The sequence below is a fragment of the Grampus griseus genome, assembly GCF_964374135.1.
Source record: "Grampus griseus genome assembly, chromosome: 8".
Lineage (NCBI taxonomy): Eukaryota > Metazoa > Chordata > Mammalia > Artiodactyla > Delphinidae > Grampus > Grampus griseus.
Window position 1 is genome coordinate 62323502 of NC_139002.1, and position 24096 is coordinate 62347597.

The 24096-nt window shown below is 55.5% G+C and overlaps 1 protein-coding gene across 4 annotated transcripts; it reads right to left on the reverse strand.

Annotated features, from left to right (window-relative positions):
* Window positions 1-26: 26 nt before the first annotated feature.
* On the reverse strand, window positions 27-23476 carry APBB1 (amyloid beta precursor protein binding family B member 1). 4 transcript variants are annotated; one of them, XM_082659208.1, is made up of 14 exons: window positions 23353-23476; window positions 15054-15782; window positions 9091-9269; window positions 8940-8996; window positions 8771-8856; window positions 8593-8656; window positions 8006-8155; window positions 7515-7642; window positions 6999-7113; window positions 6766-6850; window positions 6408-6491; window positions 1011-1126; window positions 691-867; window positions 27-598 (listed from the first exon to the last, which is right to left on the reverse strand). In XM_082659208.1, the coding sequence occupies exons 2-14, from the start codon at window positions 15766-15768 to the stop codon at window positions 431-433; spliced, it is 2124 nt and encodes a 707-aa protein (XP_082515334.1). In that variant the 5' UTR covers window positions 15769-15782; window positions 23353-23476; the 3' UTR covers window positions 27-430. The 4 variants fall into 4 exon arrangements, with proteins under 4 accessions (XP_082515334.1, XP_082515333.1, XP_082515332.1 ...); XM_082659207.1 differs by having other exon boundaries at window positions 23303-23442; XM_082659206.1 differs by lacking the exon at window positions 23353-23476 and adding an exon at window positions 22898-23016 and having other exon boundaries at window positions 9091-9266.
* Between the last annotated feature and the right edge of the window lie 620 nt (window positions 23477-24096).

Genomic DNA, 24096 nt, shown 5'->3' on the forward strand with positions numbered 1-24096 from the left:
GGTACAGGCACAGGAAGGCACACAGCTCAGCAGGGCAGACTTTATTAGTGATATCAGTACAGCAGAGGTGCCCATGGAGCAAAAGGGAGGGGACCCATGCCAGGACCGGTCCCCTCCTTCTGCCCCTGCAGGACCCTGCGAAGATGGGGCCTGGCCTAGACCAGTTCCTCCCGCTCCAGTGGAAACGTGGCGGTGGAGAGCCTGGGGCTGGCCTCGCTTCTTGCTCCTCTTCTCATCCACCCAGTATTGTCACTTCCTTGCAGGATTAGATCTCCCTCCCAGCCCCTAGGCAGGGAACCCCAGCTACTGGGGAGGGGCAGCTCTGGGGGGGGGGCCCTGAAGTCTAAGAATAACCTGTAGGGCCCCTCCCTGCCCCGTGCCCTTGAGTTCCCTGGGGCCCAATGCAAGCAGGTGGAGGGAGCAGAGGGCTTCAGGGCGTGTGCGCCCCCAGCCGTTTGGGCTTAAGGGAGCCCCACAGCGACTGAACGCCCCTGCGGACGGTCCACCCTACACGCCGCGCAACAGACTCAGCTGGGGGTGCCGGGAGGCAGGAGGTGGAGGCCTGGGAGCGGGCATCCAGACACTTCTGGTAGCGGAGCTGCAGAGAGGCGGGGGCGGGGGGGGGGCGGTCACGCTCCAGCCTGCCCCGTGTGGGCTGGGGGCCACCGCTCCACCACCCTACCCGCTTACCATGCACGCAGCCTGCACGGCCTCTGAGAGGCTGGCAGCATTGGGCTCGCACCAGAACATGTGGCAGCAGAAGGAGGCTGGGCCGGCAGCCATGATGAATGCAAACGTGTGGACATCTCTGCCCACGGCCAGGAAGGACAGGAAGCGCACTCGGCACTCCCCCAGCACTGCCTCCGTCTGCGGGGAGGGGAGCCAGTTGGAAAGGAATAGCCCGGCCCTCTTATACTGGGTGCGTCCATCTTACTGACGGCCCTTCCCCTCATTCCCGGTCTCCCCTCCCTGGCAAGGCCCCTCCATACCTTCTCCACCCAGGTCTTTACCTGCTGGTGCAAGATGGTGAGGGTGGCAGGGGCCACGCTGACGTGACTTGGGGTCCACTGCTCACGGCTACTGGAGGACAGGACCGATTCCAGGGCCCCATTTATCACATCTACCCCTGAAAGGTAAGGATATGAACATGGCACTGCCGGAGGTAGAGAGAGGATACCCCCGCTGTACGCTAGACTTTCCAGCTCTGCCCAGTCCAGCCCAGGGCCTTTGCTCCATCCCCACTTCACTAGCCTACAGCCCCAGCTGCTGCTGTATCCCTTCCTTGGTACTCTCCTGCTTGGCTTCAGTGACTGGCACTTTTCTAGCCTCTTCCACCTTGAATCCTAAGCTTGGTTTGCTTCACTGACTCTCCTTCTCCAGCCTCCTAGGCAGACTGACCCCCCAAAGCTGTCCTCTCCATACCCTGCTCTCCACATTCAGACATTCCAGCGCTTCACACCACAATCCCTTCCAAATCAGCCCCTATAGGCCAGTCCTATCCAGTCCTCAAGACCCAACCTTCATTTTTGTTTTAAAGATTTCCATTTGAGGAATGTTTACTCTTGTGTCATACCAGTGCTAAGTCATTACAGTGCACTATGTCATCTACAATCTCACAAAAGATCCCTTTATCTCCATTTTATAGATAAGGAAACTGAAGCTGATAGAAATCAGGTAATAAACCTTAGGTCACACTAAGAAATGGGGATCTGAAGGTAAGCAGTCTGATTCCAGGGCCTGGGTTCTTAACCAGGCCTCTCCCCTGCCCCTTGCCTATAGTCCTAGCTTCGGAACGAGAGTGCTGTCAAAATCTTAGTTGTGGGCTTCCCTGGTGGCGCAGTGGTTGAGAGTCCGCCTGCCGATGCAGGGGACACGGGTTCGTGCCCCAGTCCGGGAAGATCCCACATGCCGCGGAGCGGCTGGGCCCGTGAGCCATGGCCACTGAGCCTGCGCGTCCGGAGCCTGTGCTCCGCAACGGGAGAGGCCCCCAGCAGTGAGAGACCCGCGTACCGCAAAAAAAAAAAAAAAAATCTTACTTGTACTCAGTAATTTCTATGACTTGCTCAAAAGCCAAGGAACGCAAGGTTCCTGGCCTTTAGATCAATCAACTTTCCCTTGTAACAATACCTCCTCTACTTATAACTGCTGCTAAACATTTCCACCCGTGCGCCCCACTTTTGCTTGTACTCAGCAGAGAACCAAGGCAGGAGCACACTGGCATGGTGGGGCAGGGGTTCTGTTCCCTGCACTGCTCGTGAGCTGGCTGTGGCATCTGGGTACCATCGCAGTGAAGAACTTAGGGTGAACGATGCCAACGCAAAAGCACACACCTCTGTGGTCTGCTCTTGGGCCCTCGTGCCCCTTTCAGTGCCTCTGGGCTCCCACCAGGAGCAGAACACATGGACCCTTTGAGGGCAGAAAACAGATCTTCCTCAAAAGTCCTCCCTCTTGGCCTTGCTAGCCTTACCTCTGGCTGCATCAAAGCCAAGCTCCTCTCCTAAGCATGAGGGACTCCAAAAACTGGCCTCATCCGATCTGTCAAGCTTCGTATTTTACTGCTCCGTGGGCTTCAAACGATTTATGTAGCATTATTAACATCTAATCTTGGCGAATGCCCAGCGAGGCAGACGGGGAACACAAAGTAAGAGAAGAGGATGCCCTTGAAGGACACACTGTAACTGAGGGGAAAGCCTGTCTAGAGGGCCCTTCCCCTCTTGACTGTCTGCGAAACTCCCAATTCTCACGCCTCAGAGTTCCCCCAGGGCCCACCTGGGAGGCCTTCCCTGCTGTAGGGCAGAGAGGGTGTTGCTGGGACAACTCTCAGCATATCTGGTAACTGCTGGGAACCCTTTCTCCACACTGGGCTGTGGCCACCTCAAGGACAGAAACCAAGTTTCATTCATGTCTGTGTCCCCAGTCCCCCAGTCCTAGCACAGGGATTATCTACTGAAGGAATTCCAGATGCTTGAGCAAGTCACCCGCGAGGCAACATGGGCAAATGCACCCAAACCGGTATAACCAAGCAACCCAGAAGCCACAGGAGGGTGACAACACAGGAAGGAGTGGGAGGGCCAGGGCAGCCTGCAGAGGGCTCAGATGTGAATGACATTGATGCCAGTCAATGGAAAAGCTCAAAGATCATGCGTGTAGACCATACATCAAACTGCTTAATAAGCAGATGGAGCTGCGGAGGTGGCACCTGGCCCCAGGATGGGGAGAAGCATGCAGGCGGGGAAAGCAGTGGAACTAGGTGGCCCGGAAAAAGTCTATTTGGTAACAGCTCAGGACTGAAACCTACACCCTGACCCAGCCCCAAGCTCCCAATCCCCCTTATATCCTTACTTTTTTGTTGTTTTGGTTTTGGTTTTTTTTTGCGGTACGCGGGCCTCTCACTGCTGTGGCCTCTCCCGTTGCGGAGCACAGGCTCCGGACGCACAGGCTCAGCGGCCATGGCTCACGGGCCCAGCCGCTACGCGGCATGTGGGATCTTCGCGGACCGGGGCACGAACCTGTGTCCCCTGCATCGGCAGGCGGACTCTCAACCACCGTGCCACCAGGGAAGCCCAATGTCCTTACTTTTTTTCCATCTCAGTTGTAGCCTTCTAACATACTATATAATTTACTTATTTTATCTATCCTGAATAGAATGGCAGCTACTTGAAGGCAGGAATCTTGGTCAGTTTTGCTCATTAACACCAAGAACCTAGAGTAGTGCCTGGCACAAATCAGGCACTCAATAGTCATTTGTTGATGAACGAATGATTAATGAGTGAATACTGCAGCTTCAGGAGGGACCAATGTTAAACTCATGGAGGTTAAAAAGGGAGCACAAATAAAGCATGAAGTGGGGCTTCCCTGGTGGCACAGTGGTTGAGAATCTGCCCACCCATGCAGGGGACACAGTTCGATCCCTGGTCCGGGAAGATCCCACATGCTGTGGAGCAACTAAGCCCGTGCGCCACAGCTACTGAGCCTGCGCTCTACAGCCTGCGAGCCACAACCACTGAGCCCACACACCCCAACTACTGAAGCCCGCGTGCCTAGAGCCCGTGCTCCACAACGAAGAGGAGACCCCGCTCTCCGCAGCTAGAGAAACCCCGCGCGCAGCAACGAAGACCCAATGCAGCCAAAAATAAATTTTTAAAAATAAATAAATTTATAAAAAAAACAAAAATAAAGCATGAAGTGAGTTTAGGGACTACTGTGTGAAAGCTGTGGCTTCCGCAGAGCAGACCCACTGAGCTGACGGACGGCAGAGGGGCCGGCGAGGGCTACAGACAGTTGCTTTAACGTGGTGAGAACTTATGTGAGTGGCAGGGGGACAGGGGAGTAGGGTAGTAACTGCAAGAGGCATGAAGTTGGGGGTGAGGGAGAGGAGGAAACTAGCACAAAGGTGAAGGGCTCAGCCACACCTCCTTCCTGCTCCCCCAGCAGGACTTTCTCACCTGCGGTGGCAGTGCCACGGAATCCAATCCACTCCTCTCTGCTAATCCAGGCCTTCCTTCAAGCCCCAGCTAAATCCCCACCCTCTCTAAGAAGGTTCCCTCACTGAATGGAAGGTGCTGGTCACTAGTCAGGATGGTTTGAGAGGAAGAGCAGAGAAATGAAGATGACCAGGGTTAGAGTCCTTGGTCTGCCATCTCCTGGGCTACGTCATCTGAGGCATTCTTTCATCTGTGTGTTTGTTTATCCATTCACCCAACACTGTCGAGTTCTTCCTAAGTGTCTTTTGACACGACACCCAAGCATTTCTTCAAGCCGTCTCTTTTTTTCCCCTCTGACCTCGCTCCTCCACTGTCCATTAAATGTTGGAGGGTCTCACCGCCAGGCCCAGGCTCGTTTGCCTTCTCGCAGTGGCTGCCCACTTTCCGGGCTCGATCTTCTTCACACTCGTGGCTTTGATTACCTCTCTAACCCAGTGGTGCCCACACTTGTATCTCCAGCCCAGACCCCTCCTCCGTGAATCCAGATGCCAATGTGAGTTTGCCACTCAGGATGCCTGAAAACTGAACTCAAACCTCCAAACCCAAACTGGCCTCTTCCAGTGCTTTCTACCTTTAGAGAATTGCACCACTATCCGGTTAGCTCCGAAAGCCAGGGGTCAGTCTTAGTGCCTCTGCCCCTCACGCCGCATCCAAACAATCACCAAGGCCTCTGCTGACTTTAACTGTCTAATCGTCTCTTGAATCCACACACTCCTCTTCAGCCCCAGCACAGTCCAAGATGTTCTCATTACTGGCCACAACTACTGCAAGGTCCTCCTGGGTTCCCCACGTCCCCCTCCCCCTGCTGAGCAGCCTTCTCCACTGGTATAGCCAAGGTGAGCGGTACAAAACTCAAATGATTATGCCTAGTGCGCTCCAGAGAAATCCTCTTATAACTCCCTGCCGCTCCTAGGACGAAGAACAAATCACTAACGTGGCCTACAAGGTCCCGCAGGGCCTGACTGCCGCCGAGATCCCAGCCTCATCTGGCACGGCTGGCCTTCTCTCAATGCCTTTGAAGTACCAAGGTGCCTCCCGTGATGGGTCCTCACACCGTCCACTCTGCCTGGAGCGATCCTTCCCACTTTACTCCTGTCTCCATGCCACCTGGCCACATTAGATCCTACTCATTTTTTAAATCTCAGTTCAAATGTCACTTTCTCAAGTCTTTTAGGACTCCCTAGCCTAAATGAGGCTCCTCTGTTACACAGTTTCATAGCATCTTGCTACTTTCTTTCAGCAAATGACTCAACTTGTAATTTGACATTTATTTATGTGATTATTTGATTTATTCCTCTTTTTTTCTACTGTAATCTCCTGTAACCTCCATGAAAGCAGGGCTGTGGCCATTGTTCTCCCAGGACCTGGTACATGGTAGGCTTCATAGGTATTTGCTAAGTGAATGAACAAGTGAATAACAGGTACCGTAAAAGCACTAGAAACGTGAGTGGACCTAACAGTCTCTAGCCTCGGTTTATCTATAAGATGGGTATCATCATAATCCCAACCTCACAGGATCCTCAAGGATTAAGTGACACATAAGGGAGTACTTTACAAGCAATAAAGCACGTTGACAGATATGCTCACTGCTTCCTCTCTAGATGCTCACAGCCCATACCCAACCCAGCCCCCGGCTGCTCCAGCGTTTCCAGTCATCGAAGACCCGCCTCCCAGCCTAACCAAAGCTTTTCTGTGGGATTCAGGAGTGGGTCTCCCTATATGCCCAGTTCACTGGTTCACAGTGAGTGAAGGCAGGGTATGGAGTGCAGCTGGGACAGAAGTACAGGAGGTGGGATGCATTTTGAAGGGCAGGGAGACATCAGCATGAGGAAGGTCTGGTAGAAGGGGCACTGGGAGGCAGAGGGTGGGAGCAGAGTTTGGGGATCAAGGAGGTGGTCCCTGCGTGAAAAGGGACACACATACCAACAGGCTTAGCAACAGGCACGTTCCCCAGGTAATAGACTTGGAACTTTTGTACCAACTCATTCTTAGGCGCTGGGAATTCCACTGCGGGGAAGAAAGGAGAGGATCAATCATAGCGGCAGACCTTGCTCACTGCCAGTCCCCACCACCAGGGTATAAGCTGGACATTCACCCGGCCAAGGCCCTACCTCCACCCCCTCCCCCTGCCTCCCTTTAACCAAAGTCCCTCCACTTATTTGACCCAAAGAATTGAGCCTCCATTTTTCTATCACTCTGTCCAGTAGCTCGTGCCTCTTCTTGGGTCACCCCACCCTTGCCCACAAAGCTGAGGCAGACCTGGTAGGGTTGTGACACTGACCTTGGAAAGGGACATCCACAAGTTTAGAGTGGTCCAGAGAGAGTCCATTTACCAAGCAGCGGGCGTTGCGCCGTTCGGCCATGATCTGCAGAAGGGGAAAGAGGGAGGGGAAGAGCGAGGGAGGGTGTGTTAGGCTTCACGGCCCTGGAGCCCCCCACCCCGCCTCAGTGACCCCACCCACATCCTTGTAGAGCAAAGGTGGCAGCTAGCCCAGGGTGCGGAGGGGGCCGTGCCTTAGAGCAGATCTCATGCAGGCTGGTGGCGATGTTCTTGGCAGGTGCCTCACAGCGAAACACGTGGCACTTGAGCATCTGGGTCAGCTTATCGCGAGCCACGTAGGCAAAGTCCCTGTTGGGGGGAGGGGCACCTCAGCGTCTCCCAGTGCCCTCCAGTGCCGGGCCTCATTCCGCCCCACCCACGCCCTCCCCATCCATCGCAGCTCCTCCAGGGCTTCTGCCCTCGGGATGGGGTGCTGCGGGCGCTGCCTCCTGGCCGGAGGATAGACAGGCAAGCATGCCGAGGTCAAGGAGGACAGGCGAGCACAGCGGGCAGGAAGGGGCAGGGCAGAATAGGGGAACTTGGGTGCTTCATGGCATCTGGTCCAGGTGTGGGAAGAGGAACGGTCAAGGCAAAGTAGGCATAGTACCTCTCTCTGGGTCCGGCAGCACAAGAGAGGCAAAGAGCAGAGTTAGGGAGGAGGGCCCCACTCTGACTGCCCGCCCCCCCAGGACCCCTGGCCCTGCTCCCACCTTCCGCTGTCCCGCCCGACGCCCCACACGCGAATGCTGACGATGGGCTGGGCGTGCAGCAGGGCCTGACTGTGCGGCTCCACCAGCTTTAGTGTCTCATCCTCCAGCTGTAGCAGCAGATCCTTTCCCTGCAGGCCCAGGAAGCGGACGCTCAGCGGTGCCCCAGCTGGGAAGGTGGCTGAGCTTTGCCACTTCCAGCTTGAGGGAGGGTGAGCCCCAGCTCGAGGGCCCTTGCTTTGGTGTCGGACCAGCCACCCTGCAGCCTCCCTCTAGTAAAGGTCCCACCTGTCACCTCTAACGAGACTCCTTTTATCATCCCCATCGCGTCTCCCAAGGTCCCAACGTGGAGTCACACGTCCACCTCACAGGCTGTCACCTGGCGGGTGTGCACCTCCCTCCCCAGCCCTTGGGGCGGCAGCTGGGCTCTCCCAGCCCTCACAGTTCCCTTCACTTCTCCGTTGCCCAGCCACCCTGCCAGCTCAGGCCCTCACCTCCCCCCAGCCCCCAGACATGGGGTCGTGCAGATTGTTTTTGTGGTAGGAGAGCTGACGGATGCAATTGTTGACTGCCACACTGCTGCGGCCAGGGGCCAGCTCCTCCTCCGTCATCTCCACCCAGCCAAGGGAGCGCACGGCGAAACACTGCCAGACACAAAACAGGGGGCGGGAGATAGAGGCTCTGAGCTAAAATCGGAAGAGCCCCCAGCCCAGGATGCAAGGAGGTTTGCTGAGACCAGAGGAGTTCCTGACTCAGAACACAGTGGGTGGGAGGGTATAAGACTAAGAGGCTCTACAAACAGGATATAGTTGCAGGAGGGGTGCTGGTCTCAGAGGAGACCCCTGCCAGTCGAGGAAGCGTCTGAGCCAAGCCTGGAACGGCCCCCTGCCAGGCCACAGGACTGGTTGAGTTAAAAACTGAAATGCCTCCCACTCAGACACAGGGGTCTCTGCTGAGACTTCAAGAGCTCAGGACCTGGCAAGCTGTACTGAGACCACAGAGGCCCGCAGAACGTGACCCAAGGGGCATTCCTGTACACAGGGGGGCCCAACGTGGGAACGGGCATTGGTCTTGAACAAACCTTGATCCCTGGGTTGGCATTCCGTGGGGGCAGCTTCTCCTCCTCTTGGGGCAACGGCTCTGGGCTGGAGGCAGGTGGTAACACTTGGTACAGGCCCCCAAACGGGGAGCTGTCCCATGGTCCCTTCCAGACAGACCCATCCCACTGTCAGCCCACTGTGTCATGCCTTCCCACTTACCTGAGGCTCTGAGCTGGGAAAGGCAACGTCCCCTCCTCAGGGTCCTTCAGTCCCAAATCCATCGGGGCCTCCTCACTGGGCTCATCCTTGGGAAGGGGAGAGAGGAATCAGGACCAAAATGATGCCCCTTCTCCAGCTCCTCCATTGTGAAGGAGGTCCCCTCACTCACCTTCCAAAATTCTCCATCCTCGAAGCCTTCTCCATGCGTGAAGCCGGTCCAGGTGAGCTAGGAGGGGTGGGAGCCAGGGGTGGGTGGCTCATCTAGCAACAGCAGCGCCACCCTCCCCCCCGGTCAAAACCATCAGGCCCGCGAGCCTCACCTGGGACTCCTCGCGGGGGCTGCTCCCCTGTGATGGGGAGGCCTGGCCCGGGGGCTCCCACTGCGTGGTCCCTGTTGGGATGTGCCAGTAGTAGGTCCCTGAGGTGTCCTGGACCCTCATCCATCCAGCTGGCAGGTCGGAATCCGTCTCGAAGGCGTTCGGGTTCCAAAAGGAATCTGCTAGGTGGGGGGTCTTGGTGAGGGTCTGCCCACCCAACCAGCAAATCATGGGTGCTATGCCCAGTCCCCTCCCAAGACCCCATGGTGGAGGAAGGGCAGGGGAAGGGCTCCAGCACAAGGTTCCTCATCCTCCTAGAGCTTGAAGTCTGGAGTCACAGCATGGGGGGCCCCCAGCGTGAGACGTGACTCAGGTCTCCTCCTGGGCTCTGCTCCTGGCTAACATGGCCAAACAGAGGGAAGGAGGGAGGCAGAGAGAAGGGAAGGAGGTTGAGTGACCCCAAATGACCTCCTGTCAGACATATCCGGATCCCAGGTGCACACACTTAGCGGCTCCTGCACACACGGGTGCACACAGACATACAACATATACAAGCCCTACCACATACCTGTGCAGCCACCACAAACCCAAGGGTGTACACACACAGGAGATACCCGCAGACAGCAGGTATCGCATACGGGTGCACGCGCACGTGCAGGGGCAGACACACACACACCAACTCCAGCCATCCACTGATGCGGCCACCATACACAGAGGAGCGCGCACACACAGCAATACAGTCCAGCCCCTGCCACATGTGTGTGCAGAGACCACACCCACAATGACCCCCAAAACATGTGTGGGTACCACACAGACACTGAATACACATTCAGACACACAACATATGTCAGCCTCTGCCACATGTGTGCAGATTCCGTAGACACCCACAACCTAACCCTTGCCACACACGAGTGCAGGCGAACATTCCATGCACATGCACACACACCACGCACCTGTGACATAGCCCCTCCTCCCCCGGCAGAGCCACGCCACTCCGGCCCTGCAGCCCAGCTCAGGCCTCCACCACTTCTGTGCTCCCTGCCAGCCCCGCCCCACATCACGCCCGGGGCCCGTGCTGCCCCTCACCTGGGCTACTGTCCTGCAGGACGATGGCCAGGAAGAAGTCCTGGGAGAACATGGCGCTTGTTCCCAGCCCCTCCTGCCTCCACCCTCCCTCCTCACAGCCCCTCCAGCCCAGCCAGCTGGGCTCACAGCCTGGTGCTGGGCTGCAGAGAAAAGCTCATCCCGCCCCCTTCTCACCAGGGCAGAGCGCCTGCCAGGCAAGATCCTCCCCCGCCTGGAGCTCACTAGGGAGGGGCCAGGACCACCAGGTAAGGGGACCCCACTGGGGTGGGGATGTGGGGTAGGGCTCATGAGACCCCAGCCTTCCCTGCTCACATCTCTTCTTTCTAATCCTGCGTCCCCTCCCCCCAGTCCTGAATCTCCATCCCACCCCAAAGCGGTCACCTCGGTGCCACAGTCAAGCCCAGTCTTAGGGACACCAGGAGGCTCAGGCCTTCAGGAATCCCCCAGCTACCTGGGGCCCTGCAAAGCCTAGAGCTCTCAGTACAAACAGGGTGTGGCTTCAAGGCTCCCGGGGATCCCTCCCCTGCCCAGAACCTGCCCAGCAGTTCGAGCGGAGAGTGGGCTTCAGGGGCTGGGCCCCGGCAAGCTTGAGGCTGGGCTTGGGGCTTCCCAGCACCAACCCCCCTCACCTGCCAGGGCCCAGCTAGGCTGCAGCGTCTCCTCGGCAACCGCAGCACCAGGACCGGCTGGGAGCGCCCAGACTGCTGACGTGCTTCCCGTTACCAGGGAAACCAGGAATCCTGACTGGTCCAAGAGGCAGCACTGAGGGACAGGCAGTCCCCAGACCCAGGCTGCTGGGCAAACAGGCACGGAGGGCTGGGAGTGGGCGTGGTTACACCAAGGGGGCTGCATACCTGATGTGAGAGTCATTGGAGCGAGGTGCCTCACTGCCCTCAGCTTCCAAATGAGGTGGGCCCACGGAGGAGGGGCTCTTCTTGCCCATCCAGCCTCTAGGTACCCATTACTGTCTCTTTCCCCCCCCACCCTCCCCTCCCCTCAGGCCCTAGGGAATTAGAATGCCCGCTTTTCCCCAGAGACCCTCCATCGCCTTCAGGGCTCTCCCGCCAAACCTTCCAGGAGCCCCACGCGCAGGGCAGCCGCGCTCCGCAGACCCACACCTTTCTTCCTGAAGGGCCACAGGCCCCTTGAATCTGCGGACCAGTTCACCATCTTCTGACTGAGTCACACACACCAATCCATCTGCCATCCCTGTCAGCCTGCACCTTCCTGCTTCAAAGAGCTTCATCCTTCCGATCTGTCCTGGAGGGGCCGCTCTCCCCCCTGACCATCTGGGAGGCCCTTCTGGAGCCTGGCACGTCTCCCTCCAAGCACAGCCCCACCCCGGTCTTTGCTTCCACAAGCACGCATTTATTCAGGAATGTACACTTTCACTCCTGCACCAATTCATTCCGGCGCTCCTTCACGCACTCAGAGGTTCGTGTATCATTCATTCACCCACGCATGCCTCCCAGGCTAAGCCAGATGTAGTCATTTGCTCAGGAGTCAGGAACGCTCTCCTTTCCCCACCCCCACGCACGCCCGTAGTCCAGACTAGTATCTTCTACCTGGGTCAATGCAGCAGCCTCACGAAGGGTCTCCCTCTCCTTGTTTAGTCTCCTCCAGTCTGAGCTGCAGGCTACATCCCAAATGATTGTTCCAAAATGCTAACCTTCTCTCCAGTTGAATCCTCTAATTGTTTTCTCCTTGCCCTCAGGATAGAACCCAAATTCCTCTACAAGGTTTGTTTGCTGTTATGAGCCCCTAATCGCCTGCCTCTCAGCCTTACCTCTGACCACCCTCCATACCTCTGGTCTCTCTCTCCCTGCCTGGGACACGCCCCTTATCCTCCCTGAGCCCAGCCTCTCTCCCCTCAATCTTGACCTGGCACCAGCCACTCCTCCTTCCAGCATCAATGTAAAGGTCGCTTCTCAAAACTGACCCACCCCCTCTCCCCAACCACGCACACAGGCAGGGTGCGGGATGTCCCTCCTGCACCTCCCCCACCCCAGGGCCCAAACAACCTGTTTACTTCTGTCTCCACCCTAGACTGTGAGTGCCATTGAGGGCAGGAACATCTGACCCCTGCAGTATATATTCTTAGCATTTAGGACAAGGCCTAGCAATGAGTATGAACCCAACACAGTGGGTTCCCAGTATGAACCCAACACAGGTAGGAAAGTTCATTGATTCAACATTCATCATTTGGTCATCATTCGTTCATTCATATACGTATGCATGCAATCAACAACTTGGTGGAGATCCTAGGGTGGGAAGGAGAAAATAATGTTTGCTCAATTCTACCACATTCCTACAGGAGCCCAGACCTCCTCTGTGGCCTTCCTGGTCATAGCAACACAGTTACAAAAGAGGCAGTGGCGCAGCCCCTTCTGCTAGCAGCCCCTTCTCCAGCAGAGCTCGATCCTTGCCCATCCTCTCGCCACACCAGCTCGCTTGCTGAGGTCACTGCCCACACCCAGCATACCCTTCCCAGCTCTTCAGCAGTTCTGTCCTCCCACTCGCAGAAAGCTCATAGGAGCGGCCACTACAGTGACCATTCAGGGGCCCCAGAGCAGCCAGGCTCTCCATTATCTGGCCCCAGATTCACATCCCCTAAGGCAGAGGTTGCAAATAAGCAACCTGCAGTCTGATGTAAACCTCAGATAGATTTTGTTTGGCCTGCATGGTGCTTTTTTAAAAAACAGACTTGGTTGCTAACATTTAGAAATTGGGATGTTTCACATCAATATCTAGTTTTCAGTTTCCCTTGAAAAGTTACATGAACTGGCTCCATTGAGACTACATTTCCCCCCACCTAACCCTATAAAAACCAGCTGGAGTGGAGTAGTAGCTGTTCCCTGCAAAAGGGACCCAGGCGAGGACCACTGACTGCCGCTAACATCCCCCTAAAGACAGGCAATCAGACTTTGTCTTTGGTAGAATTACTCAATACCACCTGTGAAGTGTTCTTACAAAAACAAAGAACCCCTCAAATCTGAATCTGATCAAGGCTCTAGAATTCACTGTCAATTTACAGGAAATCCAGGGAAAGAGGAACATGTTCAACACCACACAGGGAGGGTCTGCAAATCCAGACCACGGAAAGCCCAGGGCAAACAACACAGTGGCTTCAATTAAAACAACAACAACAAAACACCGAGCAAAAATAGAGAGATGGAGGAATAATGTATAGATCAAAAGAAATCTTGACATATTGACTAACAAAAGGTCTCTTCCTGGGCTTCCCTGGTGGCGCAGTGGTTGAGAGTCCGCCTGCCGATGCAGGGGGCGCGGGTTTGTGCCCCGGTCCGGGAAGATCCCACATGCCGTGGAGCGGCTGGGCCCGTGAGCCATGGCCGCTGAGCCTGCGCATCCGGAGCCTGTGCTCCGCAACGGGAGGGGCCACAAAAGTGAGGGGACCGCATACCGCCAAAAAAAAAAAAAAGAAAAAAGGTCTGTTCCTATTTGGATATTGATGCAATGAATCAAAACTTTTTAAAGAGTGGGGAGAACGTTTATCAGACAACTGGGAAATGTAAACATTGACTGGATATTTGATGATATTAAGGAATTATTGCTAAATTTCCGTAGGCATGATATTGATATTGTGGATTTTTTTTCAAGAGTTTTATCTTTCAGAAAGGCATGAATGAGTGGGGACTTCCCTGGTGGTCCTGTGGTTAAGACTCCGAGCTTCCACTGCAGGGGGCATGGGTTCGATCCCTGGTTGGGGAACTAAGATCTCGCATGCCGCACGGTGCAGACAAAAAAAAAAGCATGAGTAAACATTTACGGACGTATTTGCTTCAAAATAACTTAGGCTGGGGCCCAGGAGTAGGTGCGGGTATAGATGCAGCAAGGTTAGCCACGTGTTGCTAATTGTTGAAACTGGGTCATGGGTAAATCAGGCTCGTTATTCTATTATTTTTGTATATGTCTGAAAATGTCCATAGTAAGTTCTTTGAAAGGGGATGACACGCTGCCCTTGGCTCATCTGAACTGCATGCTCCCTGCAAAGGTCCCCCAGTTTGGGGTCTGGGTAAGGTGCCTGCTGCCTGGTGTGGGAGGAGTCTTTCCTGACACTAACATCCAGCCCAGGCTTGTGGCCGCAGCCCATTATCTCTGCCCCTTGCTCCTCAGCTGTCTGCATCTCTATGTGACACTAGCAAATGCAGAGACTCAACTTATTTAAATGGGACACATTTAATGGTCAATCCTGGGAGTCCTAATATCTATCCCCCCCACCCCAACAAAGCATATGTTTATTCTTCCTTTGCTTCCTAACTTTTAGTCAATATCTTATTCCTGACTAAACGGTACTCTTGCAACGTCCAGTGTGGTGCTCTGCACACAATACCCCATTCTTTTCCAAATAGACCTCGGTGGGGAGGAGCTGCCTCTAAATAACAGCCCGGAGTGCACCTGGGCTCATCGTGCTGTAGGCATCGGTGACAGCGTAGGGCCAAGAGCTCGGGTCTGCACTTGGACTTGGTTTAGATCTCAGTTCTACTGTGATCTCAGACTGTCTGTGACCCTGGGAAAGGACTAAACCTCTCCAGGCCTCTATTTTGTCACCTGTAGTATGGGCATAAAAAAATAGGATTCCACACGACAATGCTGAGCACAGTGCCAGTACCTGGTAAGTGCCTCATACACAGACCTAGGCCACCATCCACCGGGAGTGTGGGATGGATGGGTCTAGTGCTTGTTCAAGCACTCTCTGAACGTAGGGGCCATGTCCTTCAGGAAAACCTGGGCGTGGCCTGCTGAGGACTGAGGATACAGGCTCTGTGACTCACGCCCAGGCTGGCCCTCTGTATGGAGGGACCCCCCCCCCGCCCTCTCGCCCTCCCACATTCCCCACAGCAAGCTCCACAAGGTACCTGTGTCCTCCGGGGAGCCATAGGAGGGGCTGCCCTGGGATAAGGTGGCCCAGCTCGAGTCCTCGTCACTGGCTGCGCTGTTCCGCATGCCAAACAGAAGGCTGGCACTCTTGCTATGCTCTCGGGGGCCGTCTGCGAGGGCCTGGGGCCCGGGGGGCACCTCCGCACTCCCCAGGGGCGCCGGCAGCCCTGGGGGAGAAGACAAGTCGTCCTCGTCTTCCTCCTCGTCCTCGTCATCCTCCTCGGCCTCCCCTGCTGCCTTCTCCTCTCCCTCCTCTGGGCCCTGCTCTCGGGTGCCGATGATCAGGCCGGGTCCTCGGAGCCCTCTGTTGGCCGCATTATGGGCGGAGAGCTCCAGCTCAGAGTACAGGTGCATCAGGCCTTTGGGGCCCAAGGGTGCCATCTCGGGCTCCTGGCTGGCTTCCTCAGCCAGGGTCAAGGTCACGTTGCGATTCTGGTCACGGTGGGCTGTGGCGGCCCGCCGGAGCTGGTTCTGGCCCTCCTTTAGCCACTTGGCATTGGCGGGGCCCGGCTCGGGTCCCCCCCCCTCCCCCATGGCGCTGCGCAGGTCCTTGGGTCCCACGGCCGTGGCCTGCAGCTTGGCGTTGAGCAGCTGGTTGTGGGCAGCGTGCAGGGGCAGGGGCAGGCTCAGCGCGGGGCCTCCGTGGCTGTTGGCATTAATGGCCGACTGGCTCAGGGATGATGGAACAGACATGGCCTTGGCAGATCCTGCAGGCGGGGAGGGGAGACCACGTTGAGCCTCCAGGTCAGGATAGCAGCACCCCTGCTTCTGTCCCAGGCCTGTGCCCTGCACCTCCTCATCTCCCTGCTCTCAGCAGACCAGCACACACCGCTGTGTCCGCTGAGCTATTTTCCCAGGAGAATAACTGGGCTCAACTTCTGTCCGCCATCACCACCACCACCGGCTCAAACCCCACCCCCACTGACCAGGCCCAGGCCCACAGTCCACCCCATCCCCAAATCCCCAGCGCTGAGCTTGCTGGGATAGCACAGCCAGCCCCTGCTTTGCCCTCACTCCCAACTGCAGAGACTCCACACAATGGCTCTCTGTGCGTCCCCACCCCCAGCTCATCCAACTGGGGCTTGCTGTGCCAGGGGCACAGATGGTGAGGGACTGGCTCGTGTGTTCTGGACACTGGACACTGCCTGCCCCCTTCCTCCTGCCACACCGCTATGCACAGCCCCACCACTATGAGCTCCCCACGCTCTGTTCCTATCGTCATAAATCGCTGGGTCCAATCAGCCCCCGAGCCCACCCCATCCTAGAGACCATGAGGATAAGAGAGAATGAGCATAGACCAAGCCCTCAAGGGCAAGGTCCTAGGAAGGCAGGTCATAAAGGAAGGGCCTTCAGCTCCAACTCGTGGTTCCTTTGACCAGTTGAAGCAACATTTTGGTGACTGTTTCGATAAAGTATCGCACCTCGGGTACCAATTCCTCTGCCAGCCCCTATGATGCCCCATGCCTGGGTCACTGCAGGAGTCTTTGATCTGGACCCTCCAGCCCTTCAGGTCTTTGCCCAAATGTCACCTTTTCAGTGAGGCCTTCCCCGGATACCCTTTGTAAATCTGCAGGCCACCGGGGCCCCTCCCAGCAATCCCCAAACTCCCCCCAGCACCCAACACCATCTGACAAGCTAATTTATTATTTACTTCGTTCAATGATTGTCTGCTCATGACTCTAATTTCAGTTCCACGGTGGTGAGGATTTTGTCTTTCTTGTTTTTTTTTTTTCAATGTAGTATGCCTAGGGCTTAGCACAGTGCTGACACAGAGCAAGAACTCAATAAATATTTGTTGAATCAGTGTAGGAATCTGCCCTCCCATCTGCCCCAGGCCCCATTTTGCATCTCCTCTGCCAGTTTCAGAAAACATACTCCAGTCGTGTTACTGTGTCTCAACCATTGCTCACGATGCCCCAACCAAACTCCACCTGCCCTTCAGGTGAGGTCTCCTGTCCCACAGTGAAAGTCCACCAGTCCTATCCCCTCGGACCCCCTCCTGCATCCTCAGAAGCGCTTCGTGGATCACCTTCTCCTCCGATCAGCCAAGCCCATCACCCTAACGACTGATCTCACCCTCAAAGCCCCATTCCACCCTCCCCATCTCCCTGACCTTCCACTGCTAGGCTTCTCTCCTTCCCTGACCCCGCTATAATGTGCTCACTCCCTGGACCCTCCCTGGCCACCCCCTCACAGTTTATTCTCCCTGACCAACCGTTATCCGACTGTGTCTCCGCCTGACCCTCTTAGACACTATCCTCCCCTCCCTGATACCCTCACTCAGAGGTCTCTTCCTACCTGACCTCCCCGCAACATGCAACTCTCCCCTACGGACCGCCTCCCAGGCACACCTTCCCCTCAGACTCCCGCTGCACAGTCCTTTCTCCTCAGTTTCTTACCTGAGCGCTCTCCACCTGCCTGTGTGCCCTGAGTTCTTTCTCTCCTTGAACCCATGGCCCCAGTGTTCTCTGTCTCCACAGCACAGCTCTCAACCCCGAGCACTGACAGCCCGGAGGTGTTTAGGCTGCCCCGCAAGGCTCTGCCGTCTCTCGGGTGCAGTGCCGGGTCCTGGGGCAGGGGCCGTAGCTCGCCTTTCCATCACTCCTAGCCCCTCAGACCCTAGCACAATGCTATGCACACATGTGTGAAATAAATGTGAGAAGGTCCCTGTCCACATGTCTGCCTCACGTGTAACCACCTGCTGGTCTGCTCAGTATGGCTCCACCTCAGCAATGAGAAAGCTCGTGGCCACCAGCATAAATGAGAAAGACAGACGGCCCTGTCTCTGCCCAGAACCACAGTAATCTTCCAGAAATGGAAACCAGATTGTGTCACTCTCCAGCTCAAAAAGTCAGATGGCTCAGGACTGCCTTTAGGATAATGTCTGTACTCGTTAGCAGATCACCAAGAGCCTCCTTGAGCCAATGCCTATGACCTCTCGGGCCTCCTCCCCGTCCTGCCTCCTTCCCACCTGACACTCCAGCCACAGGAAGTATGGTGGATTCTAGAACATGTCACACTCACACGGCCCTGGCTCTTTGTCTACACTGATCCCTCGGCTTGGAATCCCGTCTCCCCGTGTGAGGACCTCTGCTTATGTTTCACTACTTGGCTCAGCAGTCAAAGCTCCTAAGCAGTAAGTCTTTTCTGTCCAGTCCCCTATCCCCATCCTCACGTGCCCATTCCCTCCCTGGCTCACCATACCCAGTACTGCATTCTGTCCGAACATCTGAGACCCTGTCTCATTCAACTTCGCACCCATTAGCAAAGAGAGTGTGCTGTGCGTCTGCACAGAGTGGGCCCCTGGTCAGGATGGAGGGGTGAGAGGAACAGGAACTAGGAAGCTCAGAACTAATTGGGGATAGACACTGAGACAGGCTTGTGTGGCCTCATGGGCTGGGGATGGGAGTGTCAGGGAGGGTGCTGGAGAATGATGAAGGGTCCCTGAGCAGGAAGTAGGATGGGGTCCTGGACAGGTGAGGCCTGAGATCTAGGAAAAAAGGGAGGGAGGGAGCTAGCTTAAGCCGATACCCTAGCTCAAAGGCTGTTCCTTTGAGTGGCATCTCCATGAGTTTCAGGAGATGGAAGACCCCATGACTCTGCCACACTCAGGGCATCACAGGGGTGCCAGGCCCTTCTCTGAAGCAGCAGTGTACGGAGCCAGGTTTCTCAGTGTTCAGGCCAGGACCAACCTCCTTAGCATCTGGAAGTGTGGTCTGGGAAGGGCACGTGCCCCGTGAGGCTGGGACAGTGAAGAACCAGGGTGACTGCAGGGCAGTCATGGGGGCAGAAAGCACTGGGGGAGGGAAGGGGGAAGCTCTGCTGTGTGAAGAGTGCTAAAGCCTGAGCGCCTAGCCCAAAGCAGTGCGGTCTCCTTCACCTCACTCTTTAAGGTCAAAGGATGACCAGCTGCCCAATACCTTCAAGAAGGGGCACCACCTAACCTCTCCCCTCTCACTGGTGCTACCCATACCTGGAGCCTCTCAAAGGATGGAACGAGACAAATGGATTCTGGCTCAAGGCAGGGAGCTGGGCGGAGCCCTCAGGGGAGGAGCTAAAAGAGTGGCCACTAAGCCTGAAGGGGCTGATAGGAGACCACACGGGTAGCCAGGCGAGGCCTGCTCAAGGTCAATGGTCTTCTAACCTGACCACTTACTATATGCCAAGCACTGTGCTGGGCATGGGGGGAGAGTGATGAATAATAAAGAAATGACTGTTCCCCGAAGGAGCTCACAGTCTAGCAGGGAAACAGTCACTGAACACCTCGTTACAATGCAGTGTAACGGCAGTACCTGGCACTCGAAGCACTCCCTATTTGTTGAATAAGTGATTGACTATTTTGATGGGGAAAGAACAGGGCACTATAGGAGCCCGAGGCTTACTTTGACCGAGACATTGGCGAAGACCTGCCTGAGACAAGAACACGACTCTCCTTGGACCACCCCCTTCACCATCCCTCCCTCTCAGAGGATGACCCCCAACGCACTCCCAGTTCACGGAGGAAATGGCAGCTATCAGCCAGAGAACATCCTCCAACCTACAAACTCAGCACCTATCCTTTTACCTCCTTTTTCCTAAAACCAGTTGCTTCACCTGTCACTTAAATCCTTCCTTTCATGCCTTTCCAGGAATTGTATGCCACTGTTAATCCATGTTTTTCTTCTACCTAATCAACCACTCCTCAGCGGGATCCACCATCTCCCGACGTAAACACAGAGTCTTTCTTGACCTGACATTCTTCCAGCGCCACTTGCTACTCTCTTTTCTCCCCCACATCCGCAAACTTCTTGAAAGAGCTGTCTTCACTCATGGCTGCCGTGTCCTCACCTGGGTCTCACTCTTCAACTATTCCCAGTCCTGCTTCCACTCTCAACATGCTTCAGTAACAGCTCCTACCAAGGTCAACATGACCCCTGTGTCATTTAATCCAACAGACCCTTGGAGTCCTCATCCTGGTTGTACTCTCAGCAGCATCTGACACCATGGGCCTCTCATGCAGCTTTCATCCATGGCTTCCACACACTACATCTCCTGGTTTTCTTCCTACTCTCTAGTTACTGCCTGGTGGTTTCTTACACTCCTTTGCTGGCTCTTCATCCTCTGCCAGCCGTTACACACTGGAGTTTCTCACAGCTTGTTCTTATGCCCTTTTCTCTTTCTCACCCGATATTCGACACAGGTATTCATTCATGCCCGTAGCTTCAGGTGCCCCCTACAAATTGATGCTTTCCAAAAGTACACCTTCATTTCAGACCTCTCATCTGAGCTCTAGACACACACATTCAACTTGCTACTCAACATCTCCACTCGGATGTCTCAAAGGCCTCTCAAACCAACATATCCACTCATGTTTCTCTCTCCCACATCTTAACTGGTCCTTTCAGGATCCTGGCTCATGGAATGACATGACCACCAGCTCTGTTCTATAAACCAGAAGTAGCAATACCATTCTTTTTTTTTTTTTTTTTTTTGCAGTACGCGGGCCTCTCACTGCTGTGGCCTCTCCCATTGCGGAGCACAGGCTCCGGACGCGCAGGCCCAGCGGCCATGGCTCACGGGCCCAGCCGCTCCGCGGCACGTGGGATCTTCCTGGACCGGGGCACGAACCCGTGTCCCCTGCATCGGCAGGCGGACTCTCCACCACTGCGCCACCAGGGAAGCCCAGCAATATCATTCTTGACACCACCTTCTCCCTCACTCCCCACATTCAATCCATCCCCAGGTACTGACGATTTTCTATCCAAGAAAAATTTTTGGACTTGATCGACTCTCTGCATCCACTACCGTCAAGAGTCCACACCAAGGACAAAGACTTTAAGATCAAAATTCTTAACATGCCCTCGATTGTCCGGCTCAGCCTTCCTCTCCAGCTTTGGCACTCTGCTGTCCAGCATCACTGGCCTGCTTTTGATTCCTCGAAGACATCATGCTCTCTCTTTCCATCAGGTGTCTGCACGTGATTCCCCTTCTGCCTGGACCCTCCTTCCCCTACCCTCTCAGTCTAATTCCTTTGCCTCTTAGGTCAAATGTCATGTTCTCAGAGACGCCTTCCTTGACCCTCTCTCCCTACCTCCTAGTCCAGTTTAGGTGGTGCTCTTGTGTGTTCTCAAGGCACCATTCACCTTTCCCTTCATGGTATTTATTACATTCGTAATTTTATTCTTATCTGATTTTCCCCTTAGACTGTCAGCTCCATGGGGACAAGGACACAGCCTATTTTGCTCGTAATTATATATTCAGTGCCTGACAGTACCTGGTATATATTAGGCGCTCAAAGCATACTTGTTGAATGAATAAATGATCAGATAGTTTTGTTTTTTTTTTAAGGAAAACACTACGTTAGAGTATTAAGAGGAGGTAGGCAAGAGGGTATGTTATCAGAGCAATCAAGGAAAAAAGGGGGTGTGTGGCCTAGATTAAGTTTGGCAGCAGTGGGTAAGATGCAGTGAAATGAATGGATTTGTAAAATACTTAGGTAGTGGACGTAACAGAACTTGGTGACATAAGATGTACAGAGTGAGAGAGAGAGAGACAGTAATCTAGAATGTGGCCTAGGATTCCAGCTTGGGTAGCTGATTGGAAAGTATCCATTTCTGAGAGTTGAAGGAGGAGCAGATTTGAAAGAAGGGGTAGAGAGGGAACATAGGAAAGATAATACAGCTTGGGATCAGTAAGTCTGGAAACTCCTGTTGGATTTCCAAGGGGATGTCATGAGGCCTGTTGGATATTGCGTCTGGAGTTCAGGAAAGAGATCTGGGCAAGATGTATAAATCCGAGAATCATATGTGTGTGTGTGTGTGTGCATATATATATATATGTGTGTGCATATATATGAAATTTGAAGCTTTGAGAGTGAATAAAGGACCCGAGGAGAAAGTGCAGAATGAGCGAAGATGGCCCAGGAAAGAACCAAGAGCCTCACCAGCATCTAAAGAGAGGGGAAGGAGGTAGCAGATGAGATTGAGGAGCAGACAATGCTGCAGGACAGAAACCAGGAAAACGTTTCAAGGAGAGCTGACACACACCACTAATACTAGAAAATGGAAGGCGGATAATAGGAAAGTGTCCATTGGAGTTGGCCACATGGACATCTCCAGTGACCTTGGCTTGAGCAGTTTCCGCGGGTGCCAGAGACAGAAGACGGAGTGAAGTGAATTAATGGGACGTGAGGAAATAAAGACATCAAGTGTAGACGAGGTTCTGGCTTTAAGGAGTGGAGAGAGCTGGGCCTCTGAGGTACTGGGAAAGCAAGAAACGCACAGGCAGATTCAATAGGTTCGAAATATCCTCTGAATTGGCAGCGGGAAAACTGCTCCTAATGGGTGCTCCTGCCAGTGCTAGGCCTCCTGGCCGAGGGGGGGCCACAGCGGCCCCAGGGCACACCCCTCGGTCGCCGAGGGCAACAGAATGCGGCTTGACAGATGCCAGGCCTGGGACCCTGCAGGAATCCGTGCAGCCTCTGAGCTTACCTCACCACACGTCCTCTTCCCAGTCCTTGACCTCCCCTCCCCCATCCCCTAGTCCCCATCCCCCATCCCCCCACCGCCCCTCGCTTCCCTTCCCCTGTTCTCGCTCCCTATTCATCCCGGAGAGGCAGGAGGTAAAGGTCGGGGAGGGGACGGTGTGAGGACCGAAGTAGAGTCCGACCTTGTAAGGGGGAGAACAGGAGGGTAGTCGGAATACGCGGTGGGAGGGCCGCGCGCGGGGATGGGGCCTGGCGGGGGTACGCGGGCCGCCGCGGAGCTCGGGCTGCGGGGTCCGCCGGCCACTGGAGGCCGGGATCCGACCGCCCGGGCTGGGTCCCGGCAGGGGCAGCTCCTACCTGCGCGGGGAGGCCCCAGGCCCAGGTGGCGGAGGTGGCTCAGGCTGCAGGGCTCGGGCTCCGCGGCGGCTTCTCCATCACAACATCCCCCTCCCAGGAGCGCGCGGGCCGCGGGGCCGCGCCCGGAGCAGCGGAGGCGCGCGCGGGGCAGCGGGTGGGGGAGGGGCGCCATCTTGGGCCGGACGCGGGCCGGGGAGCTAGAGCCCCTCGGCGGCGTCACTGGTGGCAGCCGAGCGGAGGGCCCCTCCCTGCGGGACCCTCGGGCCTCGATGAGTCCAGCGGCCCAAAGCCCCTCGCCGGCCGCCATCCCTGCGCCCGGGTCCCAGGGTTCCAGAGCGCTGCCCCAGCCTCCGCCGACCCCCGCCCAGCCCGGCACCGCCCTCCACCACGAGGCCTTGGACTCACCCTGTGCGGCCCACAGGGCCCCGGCCCCGCACCCCGGCGGGGCGACTCACCGAGGGGTTGGAGCGGGAGCGGCTGTGGCAGTGCCAGGGCCGCGGCCGCGCGGGGAGGGGCTCCGAGGAGGCAGCCTGCTCTGCTCTTGCGGCAACACTCCGTGACGTCCTGGTGGAGAAGCGATGAGGGCACAGCGTTGGTGATAATAATAGCTCTTATTTAGTGGCCGCTTACACGGTGCCAGGCTCTGTGTTAAACCCGTTATATGCATTCGTCCTCACATCAGCCCTGTGAAGTCGCCACTATGATCATCCTCAGTTTTCAGAGGCAGATGCTGAGGTTCAGAAAGGTAAAACGACTTGCCTGCAGTCACAGGTAAGTGGGGGAGACAAACTGGAACCCAGATGTTTCTTAACACCCTACCACTGCTGCTGAACATGAAACTGTGACACCAAGGCCTTGCAGATGTGAAGAATGAATCGCTCCCTGGTGGAAATTCACAGGAGGGAAGGAAGAAGGGGGAATGTGCATGAAAAGTGTGAAGGAAGGAATGATGGGGCCCAATATTGCACAGACTCGCTGGATAGTGAGATAGTTCCCAGTGGTCAGGTCAGCGGCACAGAGGCTTTCAAAGATAGTGAGGGGGAATATTACCATCCAGAAGCCCTCTCCTGGCTCATTCCTCTAAGGCAGACGATTTAATTTATTGTAACTACTAAGTACTGAGCAACTGACTCAAGATGCCCTCAAGGTACCTAAAACTAAAAATGTCCAAATCTAAATTCATTGTCTCATCCCCTTTA